Source organism: Puntigrus tetrazona, chromosome 10, assembly GCF_018831695.1.
Source record: "Puntigrus tetrazona isolate hp1 chromosome 10, ASM1883169v1, whole genome shotgun sequence".
Taxonomy (NCBI): Eukaryota; Metazoa; Chordata; class Actinopteri; order Cypriniformes; family Cyprinidae; genus Puntigrus; species Puntigrus tetrazona.
Genome location: NC_056708.1, coordinates 13,668,761 through 13,681,099, shown reverse-complemented (window position 1 = coordinate 13,681,099; position 12,339 = coordinate 13,668,761). Strand labels below are relative to the sequence as shown.

The following is a 12,339-nucleotide window of genomic DNA, read 5'->3' as shown; positions in this document are numbered from 1 at the left end:
GCGTGTAGTAATTTTAAAGAATGTCCATACAAACACATTTTGAGGACAGACAGTGTTTGTGCACATTCTTTAATTGTGAAACATTGCATGACAGATCACAATTTTGCACAAACATCTGACATCACAATGACGCTTCTCTTTCCAAGCAGTATTAATGCGATAAGTTTTAAAATTTAACAAATGCAAGCTCGTTTCATTTTAAAACCCTAATTCTGGGCAATGCAGTTGCAGCTTTGGCTCACTAGGGGGATAAATTGAAGAATCAATTCTATAATCATGAGTAGAAATCAGTGGAAAACGCGTACCAGTCAAGAAAAGCATAAGAAAATAACAGAAGAACTTTTCTTTTTATAAATGCACCTTTTAAAATGTTAGGGAAAATATATATTTATTCTATTCCTGTGAACCTTTAAAAAAAACTAGCAGGATGTAACACTTCACCCAAAGATTGGAGTCGCGTTGATTGCATAATTGCTCATTCACTGCTACTTGACATTAGTGTGAAATAATGCATAAAAAATAGTGGTAGAACATCTTGAAACGACACGAAATAAAAAAGGAACAAACATCACATGATCAAAAAACATGACTGACCTAAAATGTTGATTTTCTGTAACACATTGTATGATGTCTTGATACACATAATCAAAAAAAAAATAATCTAAAGTTTTACAGTACGTCAAAAAGTGATACTTGCAGTCTTTTCACATGGAGATAAAACAAACACTACAACAACATTTATCTTTTTATAAGGCCTCACTCAAAAAATAAGCATATTGCATACTTGACCTACATTTGTGTATACATGAACATCCAATGCCATTTAGGGTACAAATGCAGTCAAATCAGTTTCCTGTTGCAGCAGGTTGAATATCCTATACTCATCTGAAGGGAGAGTGTTAAACCATGCTTTTTGTGTTGCTGGATTTCATCAAAATTATATTATATAACCAATGAGTCCAGGCAAATTCAATGTTTTGGAGAAATGATGGCTTGAGGTAAAGTGGCAAACATTGGCTTATCGGTTAGCTTAGCTCCAAACGTCCTGCGAGTAACGGCCCTTGGTCATCAGCTTCTTGAAATAGTCCACAGCCTGAGAGTGCGTCAGGCCGCCCACCTCCTCTGCAATCTCATAGAAGGCCGTGTGCACGTCCCGAGCCATGTTACGTGCATCTCTGCAAGGACACATTCTCATTACATACGCAAGCAAATATTCTGCTGGAAAGAGATGCTGTGGTCTTCAAAGATACAATATGATACTGATGAATGGCAGTATTGACCACTTTATGCTACAAAAATCATATAATTATATGGAAGCACTATAATTATTTCAAGCTGTTTAATGTTCCACTGAAATCCTGCCAGTTAAATACTAGTGTTTATAAGATTTTTATTCATCTGTGGTAGAAGCGACTTCTGGTTCTTACCCACAAACGTAGATATGGGCATTATTTGAATGAATGAGCTTCCACAACTGCTCCTTGTTTGTCTTCAGAAGATGTTGCACATAGATCTGTAAAAACAGCACAGTCCATAGAATTACGTTTCAGTTCAAACATAAATTTTTTTTAACAATTGTTTACAATACGGTACAAAATTTTACATTAAAAACTATAATGTGAAATATTATTACAATTTGAAATAACAGGTTTCTATTTTAATATATCTTAAAGGAACACTCCACTTTTTTGGAAATAGGCTCATTCTTCAAATAATTTTTTGGAATCCATTCAGCTGATCTCCGGGTCTGGCAATAGTGCTTTTAGCATAGATCATTGAATCCAATTACACCAGTAACGTCACGTACAAAAATTACCAAAGAGTTTCAATATTTCTCCCATTTAAAACTTGACTCTTCAGTAGTTATATCGAGTAATAAGGCCGGTGGAAAATGAAAAGTTGAGATTTTCTAGGGTGATATGATTAAGAACTACACTAAACCAGCGTGATCAGGGAAGTGATCACGCAGCGCCTGAAACAGCCAGACCCTCTTGCTTGTACAGGGAGCATTGCAAGCTGAGGACTATTTTCCACAGGCGCTGCTTGATATCAGTGCGTCTGCTGCAGCCATGGTGCCATTGTAACCGAAAGGAGGACCGAAAATGTCTTTTTCATTTCATCCTGCCTGTAAGGAAGCGTATATATAAGCTCAAAGCTGCTTTGTCTACAGCCTTTACAAGGGAAACCTCCATTTCCACTGCTTGCTGGCAGAGACTGAATTTGCATTTTAAATAAATCTGTCTGGTTTAAGCATATTTTGCTTGTTATCAAAAAAAAGCACTCTAGAAGGACTTAGCTGTTGTTATAGACTCTATTGGGATGTCTCCCGGAAGTTAAGTTAGGGCCACGAAAGTAAACATGCGCAGTAACATTTGTTTATGTTGTTGTTAAAACAGTATATAGTATATAATTGTCATTAATATCATATAGTATATAGTATCAATAATGGTGGCCATAATATGGTCAAAATAATTAATTTACTGGTTAGAATCTGAATTTCAGTGCATCCCTATGCCAATCACTTACCTTGTGCTCCTGGTCTCTGGAAAAGGCAACATTAAGCTGTGTCAGCACTCCTGCCCTCTCAAACTCCTCTAATTCCTGCTGGTACAGGAAGTCCTCGTTCTTATGGCGACAACCAAAGTAAAGTATCGTCTCACCAACTTCCTTCCCTGCAAGCGAGAGCAAAAACTGAGTGAGATACCCAAGTTATATTATTATGTACAAGTTGTGTCAAAGCAAGTTGAAGCTCCACCTTGTTCCTTCTGCCATGCTCTCTCCTGGATGAAGCCCATGAATGGGGCGATTCCAGTACCAGGCCCGATCATGATTATAGGGTTACTGGGTTTGAATGGCAGGCGGAATTGAGATCTCCTAACATACATGGGAATGGTGTGATTATGGCCGTTATCGGTCACGTCTTTGTTCTTAAGCCAGTTGGTGGCCACACCTTTGAAGACCCTTTCTGTCTTGGTCATGTACTCTATCACCACAGCACAGATGTGGACAGAGTTTGGATGGACCTGAAATGAGTGTCAACATAAACTTGTGTCCACCTCAAAGTTTTTAAATTAAGATATAATATAGAAAACTGCATGTTTTACCTTGCTGGAAGAGGCAATGGAATAGTATCGAGCCTGAAGTCGAGGTAGGAGCTCACACAGGTGGTCTATAGGAGGATTCAAGGAAGGTAGATCCTCTAGAATAGCTAGTATGTTCCTCTCAGAACCCAAAACCCAATTCTGATACAAAGCCTTTAAAGAACCAATCAGACAGTGAATAAAAATGTTCACGTTTTAGTATAGACTACTGTTACATCAGAAAAGGAAGCCCATTTCTACCCATGAATTTCAAAAATATATATATTAAACTGCAACGTTTAATCTCACAATTTTGAGTTTTTTTCTCAGAACTGTGCAAGTCAAACTCGCAATACTATTGCAACAGTGACTAAGTGAATAAGTGAATTTTTTTTTTAATTGTGATACAAACTATGTGAAATAAATGCATGATATGAATTCAGAACTGAGAGATATAAAGCTGTTGGAATTGAGAGTTAATATCTTGCGATTATTACTTTATTTCTTTGAATAGCAACTTCAACTGCAACTGCAACTGCAAATTTTAATTCTGAGGTTGTTTTCTTGTAATTGCAAATTTATATCATGCAATTCTGACTTTCTAACTTGCCACAGCAAGTTTATATCTCAAGGAAAAAATTTCTTTCTTTTTTGTAGTGGAAACAGGCCTCCATATATCAGTGATTATGAGTTGATCCTAACCTTTCCTTCAGGTGAAGCCGATGCCATCTTGCGCATGTTTTCTTGTTCTTGTGGATCAGAGGCATACTGCGCTAGCTCATACAGCACGTTTGTGCGAGGCATGTTGTTGATGTCAAGGTAATGGGTCAGTGCCGTGCGGTATGTGGTTGGACAGGGGAATGGGTGCTTTTTATTGGATTCCTCTATAGAATTTAAACATTATTAGCATTCGTAGCAGTTGCAATATACATAAAACAGATTATAACTTTTTTAATTATATGTATTTCAGATATTGGTACATACCATCGAGATTTTTGAGAGAGATTATAGTATCAAGATCTACTCCAAGTCTCTCTCCTATTCTGTTGACCACCGCTGCATCATTTGTGGGGTAAACGGCAACATGGTCTCCAGAATCATACCTGTTGGTAATAAACTGATTAATATGTGGACATTAAAAAACTCTAAACACTGCATGAATATATACTCAATAGTAAAGATATTATAAAAGTTTGCATGCATACTGTCCATATTGCAAACCATTGTAGCTGAACAATGCTGTAATATTAAGTATAATAATTTAAAAATATAACTGAAATCACCTCAGATTGTTGAATCAACATCACATCATCATATGTAATCAATTAAAAGAGCTTGAATCTCATTAAAACCCTCAAGAGCATGGGTTATATTACACCCTTAAAAAAGGGGGGAAAAAGAAGAAATTATATTTAATAATACAATTTTATTGTCTAAAAGGTAATGTGTATTATAATACAAAACTAAAAAACAAATAATAAAAACAGGCTTAATTATCTTCCTGCTAACAGTACTGTTTTCACCTTGCGTCTTTAGACCTGGAAATGTTTTCATGAGATTCACCTATCAAGTCAATTATTATGCGTACCTGATTTTAGAGTCTGTGATATCTAACTCGATGTGCATCAGGTGCCGATTTCCTCCTTTGTTCAGTTTACGATTAACAGTCACAGTCGCAAGGAAAGGATTCTTTGAATCAAACGGTCTACACAAATAAAATAAATAACAATGCAATCAGATGAAATGCGTACATTTAAAACATAGACTCTAGCTTATCCTAAGAAAACCATGATTAAAACAAACATATACAAATGGAAGCTAATTTTAAAATCTTTAAGATCTTTAAAAAAAACGCCGATCTGTGAACAATCACTTAAACTCACGGTTTCTGTGTCTGAAAGCTTTTGAGCCGCCCCATCTCTCCGGTGTAAACTTGATTCATATTAATGTCATTATGAACCACCAGTTCAAACTGCCGAATGCTGAAAGAACACAAAAACGATTTTAGATCTCATCCAAGCCTGTATTTAAAGCATTCAGGACACCTATGATGTTTAATAAGATGCAAAAACCTATTCAAATCAGGACAGGGGATGTTTTTGTTATGGAAGAACATGATAAATGGATTTGCTTCCTCTAATATGGAGATGAGACACTGCATGTGCTGCGTGGCCACAAAATACCCATCAAATAAACATCACGTTTGAACTAGTTAATCTCACACAGCTGGTCTGCTCTTTTAAATTCTACTATTTGATGCCTACCAATACAATTGTAGACCATTTTTAAATAGAGATTTTAGATTTAAATTACAAGACAAGCACATGGAAAATAAAAAATAATACCTGCTGTCTTCTCCCGTGGCCTCCACGCCAAAAAACTCACATACAGCAGGCCAGAACTGTTCCTTCCAAGAGATAAAATCCTCCTCCAAGCTGCAAATGATTTAAGATTAAATAATTAGGACAGGCAATGAAAATTGATTAAACAGGCCAAAATATACTTGTTTATCCTTTTTATCTGTTTCAGTCTTTTATTAACTCACTTGCTGTCATCATCCCCGAGGCCCAGGTCAAAGACCCTTTTTCCCCCAAGTTCAGCAAGCCTCTTGTCTGTATACTTGCCTGTGGCATTAAAGTGCTCATATGTTTTATTTCCTAAAGCAAACACCTATGAAAAATAAAAAATATTAATTATTTAAACTCCAAGGAGTTAAAAAAAAAAACAGAAGACACTTTGAATCAACACATACAATACGTTAAAGGCTTAATGTCAACTAAAAACATTTAAATAGTCTTTTCTTGTTTAAATGCTTCAGTCTACTACAAGGTTTTACTTAAACATTGAAAACTTCCTCTCCAGTTTAAAACTGAGAAACAAGTCGCCAATTGGGAATGGAAACTAAACCTAAATTATGACTTCTGGTGAACCTGACTACATGACACCATATACATTTTTGATTAAAACTGAATTTAATGTATTGGACTAAAATTCTACAGAATTATAATTTTTATCTGCAAGACCTTCATTGCTCCTTTTAACCTCCTCCACCAATCTAGCCTGTCCCACAATCATAAAACACTGTAGACGCAATGCAGTGATATTTCCAACCACATGTTTTATCAAGCTGTCCCACCACAACCACATAAAAGAATCTGAGAACTCCAGACTGAAACCACAAGGCTTTCGTCCAGAATACAGGTCCAACTTAAGCGGCGTCTGGACACCCATGTCTCCACAATCAAAGAAACAGAAGATCCAGTGATCCGGTTCCATCTGAAAGAGTCCCGCTAAGAGAGAAGTTCCGCTGGGATGGAGCTCTAGCTTTGTTTGGCTAGCCCAGATGTTTCCATTTGGTGAGAGAGAACTGATGAGGATTCCATGGGCCCCTTAACTACGGGACAGCCTCGGGCTGAGGCTTGTTAAGAACTTCACCGACTGCCCAGGAAATGGGTACCACTACATAAAAAGCCCAGGAATTTTGGAGGGTGCCAATAGATGGTAGTTTGTCCCATGCAATCTCCATTTACTCACTATAGAACCAAGTCACAAAAAGAAACAAATTAGCTTTGCTGATGTTGGAGTATTACTCACAGCAAAGTTGACCCCCTCTAGATCGTCATCAGTCCCTTGCATCCAATCGTAGAACTCCTGAGCGTTGTCTGTGGGGTCTCCTTCTCCATAGGTTGCCATGCAGAACACAGCCATGGAATCAGGAATCTCTTTCAGTCTAGACAGCTCAGACTGCGAATGGGAGATTATAATGGCAAAAGTCAATAGAGTTGAAAAGTATTCAGTTCTGATCTTGACGGTTTGATTTTTAATAGCGCGCATTAAACAGGAAGTAAAAATGGTGAAAGTACCATGTCATACTCCTCTGGGTCAGCAGCCATGCCTTTCATGCCGTAGCGTTGGGCATCTTTTGCCATCCTGTTAGCAAATTCCTCAGCAGTCCCTGTTTGGGATCCATAAAACACTACAATGTTGCGGTTCTAAAATGGGAAGGTACAAAAATATAGAATTCAAGCATTAGGAAACTTTTCTTTCATTGTTCAAGAAGGTGACATTTTCACAGATTATCTCAACTTTTTAGAAACTAGACAAAATTTCTATGGTAATAACATTTTATAATCTCACCGTTTTCTTCATTTTCTCAATAAAGCTGGTCTCACGTATTTGTGGTGTTCTATGAAGAGAGAAAGAAGAAAATAAGAAAAAAAAGAGAGAAAGAACACACATGTGAAAAGGCTGAAAAGCATGCCAGACCAATTCTTTAGGTAATGAATAGGGGATTGAGCCATTCATTTCTCAGCCTTTTCCACACAGGAGAACTTCCTGAAGTTCACACCCCTCCGAGAGCACCAAAGCATTAGAACACGTCTGCTTTCAGTCATTGTTCAACTAATGAAAACCACAAACTTTCATGTTAATTCAGCAATGAAGAACAGAAGGTAGTCCAAAAACCTTACTTGAATGTAGTAAATTTGATACAATAATGCTATGGTTTCTACTTTTACTTGTAAAATGTAAAATAAATTAATAAAAAATATTTTCCAAAATTTCAACAAATAAATCAAACTTAGTCATAAGTAATACATAAAAATTATTCAGCCTAAACACCATGAATTTTTCAAATAAAACAGTAAAGACAGGGAAGTTTCCCACTTTCTATTTTTTTTTTTTTTAAATAAATAAACAAATATCATGGTTTCCACAAAAATATTAAGCAGCCCAAGTAATGATTTAACTAATAAAAAAATGTTTATTGAGCGAGATCATGTGACACTAAAAGACATTAGAAGAAGTAGTAATGATGCTGAAAACTTTACTTTGCCACCACTGGAATAAACTGTACATTTTAGAAACGGGACAAAAACATTTTCCAGACATGTAACTTTTAAACAATAGTGTAGATTCGTTTTATGCTGTAGAGTTCAGGGTTAGGGTGTATAACTATCAACTATCAAATTACTAAACACAACCATCATTGCACAGCGCAAAACAATGGATTCCTCTCTTACATACATGTTTAGAAATCTAAATGAAAGAAACAAATTAGCCACTACCCAAAGAGATTCCATGCAGCATTCCACAAGGCATTTTACAAAACATACGTCTGAGCAAATGAAAATCAGAAACCTCAGTTTGCTTTTGCGCACCACTCACACAACACAGTTAAAAGACTATAAGAGCACCTGAAATATTACAACAGAAGAAACATCGCATAAACATCCATCTGTCCCGGACTAACCTCTCTGCAGCGGCCAGTCTGTCCTGCGGCAAAGAGAACATGCATCCCATGACTGGGGAAAAGACCCTGTCTTTAAGGGCACTTTCGTCTATAAGAGGTTCGGATCAAGCCCTCAGCCTGAGAAAGTCCTTTGGCTTGCGTAAAAGTTCATTAGGAGGCTCTATAGAAAACACATCGCTCTTCGGCGCAGGAAAAGGGGGTGTGAGGCTGGCGAGGGTCTGAGACAGGCTCTCTGACTCTCTCTCTCTCCTGCCATCTGGCCAGAGCACAGCGGTTGCAAAGCAACAGGAATATACAACATTTCCCATGGATCTCTGCTGCGCAACGCTGTTACTAAACCCCCAATCTTAAATGAACACACACACACACACACACACACACACACACACACACACACACAAAGACATGCATAAAAACTTGAATGCTTCTGCCAACACAAACACAAGGAGTCCATTCCCTCCCTTCCCCAGCCTAATAAAATACAAAAGATGACTAAACAAAAGGCAATCTAAGTTTCTGGATTTAGTTCAGTTTTTAACCCCCGCCACATAAGAAATGCATTTGATTTTAAACAACTGAAGAAGAAAGACTAGTGGAGTTGTTCAGGACTTTGGCAGGATGGCTTGGACTGGCTGCGCTCCTTCAATGTGAGTAATGTGAACCAGGAAGTGGAGAGAACTGGAAAAGGTTATCCTTTCTTGCTCGCTAAACATGTCTTCCTGACACTATAGTTCTCTACTAATACATCTTTTCCTCTTGTATTCTTTTCTGTTTTTTATGTGTTGCCTCTTTTAGAAACACAGTCAATAAATAGTGAAAAGTGATTTATGTTGGAAGGAAAAGCTGTGAACACTATTGTCCAAAATTTACTTTTTTTAATGTTTAGGGAAGTTATGCTCACAGAGAATGCATTTATTTGAGCAAAATACAGGACAAAAATTTATTACAGTTTAAGTGTTTACTCTGTCATTCAATTTTTTTTTTTCATTTTCAATTTTTTATGATGCAAAGCAGACATTCCTCTAATGAGTGTCATGAAATCAACTGAATATACTGATTTGATTTATTATTCTCAAGCTTAATAAACCATGATACATTGATTTTGTGATACTTTAATGAATAAAAAAAATATGTATTATATATGTCTTTGCTGTCACTTTGTATTCATTTAATGCTTTCTAAAAGTATTAAAACAAACAAAAAAAAACACGGTACTTTCATGCTAAAGTCATCAGGCCTTTCATTGTTTTTAAAGGTGAACAGGTCACAAGTTTAACACACAGCACTACAACTGACTAGCAAAGATTATGAGGAACATTCAGGAAGAATAACATCCTGTGACTCCATCTGAACAAACAATGCTCATTTTCAAGCTCATGTGTGACCCTGGATCACAGAACCAGTCAAAAGGGCCCATATTTTGTAAAATGAGATGTATACATCATGTGAAATCTGATTAAATAAGCTTTCCATTGATATATGGTTTGTCAGGACAGAACAATATCTAGACAAGGTAAAACTATTTGCAAAAAAAGAATTTATTATTTAAAAAAAATTATTTTTGATACATTTACGGTAGGAAATTTACAAAATATCATCATTACTTAATCTCCTAATAATGTTGGCATAAAAGAAATACAATGTATTACTGGCTATTGCTACAAATATACCCGTGCTACTTATGACAGTTTTTTAGGGTTGCATATAATCCTTCGATTTATTACACAGCTAAGTTTAACGTTTGATATCACTGAGTCACATCCGTTGAGAATTGTGAAAACGGAACAGGAAATTCTTTTTTTTTTTTTTTTCATACATGGCATGTATGAAAATTTATAAACAAAGAAGTAGCTGTTGGGATTCACGATGACACGTAACCGCTGTATATATGGACCGAGTCTCAGCTGCTACAGACCATAACGCCGAGACAGAATGTAACGCACGCACATTCTCTCGATCCCATGATGTCAACACTTCACAATGTTGGAACCCATGACCAACCGAACCACAAAGTGCTTTAGGAACAAGCCATGGTGCAGAAACGATGCTTTGTTCAAACAAGGCCAAAGGTCCATGGGGAGTAAAACTATAAACAGGCTTTCCAACAAAAATATTATTGCAAAATTGAGCCCAATAACACTTTCTGTCACGAACTCTAATGCGTAATCTCATTTTGTCACTTTATAATTTGCATTTACATTTTTTATGTGGTGGAACACAGACGGATCGCGTTTTACAAAGCTCTGATCAACATTTCAGTCGTGCAGAAACATTTGTGTGGGTGTAATATTTCCCTCTTGAGGACAAATTATGGGGGAAGGGGAGTTAAAAATCAGGCACTTACACTGAAGTAAATGGCTTGATCTCTGGAAGAGGCTCTGTTTTTTTTCGGAAGAAGAACCAGTAGATAAGAAGTCCTGCGATTAGAGAGAAAAGGAAGATATCCAGAGAGCTGAGGAGAGGCTCCGGAGTCTGCTCCTCATCGGAGAGCAGCTGGGATTCACTGTCCTCCATCTTCACAGAATTCAGAAAGCAGGTATGTCTGCGAAAACAGATTGATTTCATCATTATTAGGGCTTCACAATTAATTGAGTTTCTAATTGCAATTACAATTACGGATGCTCGAATTTCGTTCGCTCAAATCGTTCAAAGCCCACTTATGTTATTCTGAGTGCTCAAGATGTGTTTGTTTTCTTTCCGCAGGTTATTTTAAGGGTTTTTCCGTTGTTCCATATATTGTTTTGGTTTAATAAATAATATAAATTATGAAACCAGTCTAATGATTATTTGACATTTGAGGCTTAGTATTACAGAAATGCAATAAAAGTTTTAAAGTTGAAATGTTTTCAGCTTATTTACTTTCATATAAAAATATGACATGAAGTTGCTTTAAATTCTGGTATAAACATCATTCAATGTAAATTGCTAATAATTGCAATTACAATATCAAGAGACAAAATTAACAATTGTGATTTTTGTCATGGTCTACAAAAGTCACTGAAATACGCATACATAAATTAAGCCACACTACCTGTATATACTGTACACAGACACGTTTACAATGATCATCTATATTACTTATTAATCAAAAATAAAACGTATTTTTTAAAAAGATTCTTCCATAGGTTTTAACAATGTAGGTAGTATATCTCTTATGTCTTAAGTACGAGACTTTTTGTCATGTTGTGCCCTCTTTTGAAGAATCAATGTAATTACATGATGAGCAATTGCAAAACACCCTTTCTTTTGTAGGACTTTTGTCAATTTGTAATTAATGTAATTTTTCACCACCTTGGTTTCTTCCATAGAAACTTTTATCTCGATGTCCACGACGTGTTACAAAATAGCCCTCATGTCTTAAAAAAAACAGAAGTACTGCAGCACTAACATGTTTTTGGACATTTAGCACGTCGCTGTTTAAAAATGTTGACGTCCGTTGTATATGAACATATGAATCATTCAGTGTCACGTAGCAAAGTCACACTGCGTACCATCTGATACTATCCCTATGCTACCATCGCCATGGTACTTTTTGTGAGGGCAGACAAACACGTACACACGTAAAATTTTCGCTTTTTGTTTATGACTACCCAAAGGCATCAACGATAAACTAATAAGAAGGGTTATTAATATAATTTAACAGTTACACATCAGAACGCGCACTAAAAACACATACCTCCGGTTAGCTGGAGCGAGGGTACGGCACGAGCTTACGTCACATTGAAACGCCGGGTTGCCAGCGCAAGTTCAAATATCCCTCGCGCATTGTATCCTCCTGGATAAATGAGCAGTTTTAAGACATTTTACTTTTTTGTTTTCAATGTTTAGAACGCGTTAACTTGTTGCTTGAAAATATTTAATTTGCATTCTAACGTGTTTGCCCATAGCAGCATCCCCCCTAATGTTCTAATGAATGCACTTAAGGGATATTTCCATTTCCGATTTCTGTTTGACAGGGCTTCCTCAATAAATTATTTTGGAAAATTTGTTCACATTTTCCAAGCATAT

The 12,339-nt window shown here is 36.5% G+C and overlaps 1 protein-coding gene across 2 annotated transcripts; it reads right to left on the bottom strand.

Annotated features, from left to right (window-relative positions):
- Positions 1-37: 37 nt before the first annotated feature.
- Positions 38-12,134, bottom strand: pora (P450 (cytochrome) oxidoreductase a). Of its 2 annotated transcripts, none has more exons than XM_043250274.1 (16): positions 12,008-12,134; positions 10,676-10,873; positions 7,218-7,266; positions 6,944-7,072; positions 6,675-6,824; positions 5,626-5,750; positions 5,426-5,515; positions 4,964-5,062; positions 4,669-4,785; positions 4,065-4,183; positions 3,783-3,964; positions 3,105-3,254; positions 2,756-3,023; positions 2,527-2,672; positions 1,428-1,513; positions 38-1,175 (listed from the first exon to the last, which is right to left on the bottom strand). In XM_043250274.1, exons 2-16 carry the CDS (start codon positions 10,843-10,845, stop codon positions 1,031-1,033), a joined length of 2,025 nt encoding a protein of 674 aa, XP_043106209.1. In that variant the 5' UTR covers positions 10,846-10,873; positions 12,008-12,134; the 3' UTR covers positions 38-1,030. The 2 variants fall into 2 exon arrangements, with proteins under 2 accessions (XP_043106209.1, XP_043106210.1); XM_043250275.1 differs by lacking the exon at positions 12,008-12,134 and adding an exon at positions 11,623-11,934.
- Positions 12,135-12,339: the final 205 nt, after the last annotated feature.

Bases quoted from the DNA above. Each gene is read 5' to 3' on its own strand.
- pora (XM_043250274.1), bottom strand. From the start codon at position 10,845: ATGGAGGACAGTGAATCCCAGCTGCTCTCCGATGAGGAGCAGACTCCG. The intron at 4,786-4,963 runs GTGAGTTTAAGT...TTATTTGTGTAG, and splicing joins AGCTTTCAGACACAGAAACC to ACCGTTTGATTCAAAGAATC. The intron at 3,965-4,064 runs GTATGTACCAAT...TAAATTCTATAG, and splicing joins CTCTCTCAAAAATCTCGATG to AGGAATCCAATAAAAAGCAC.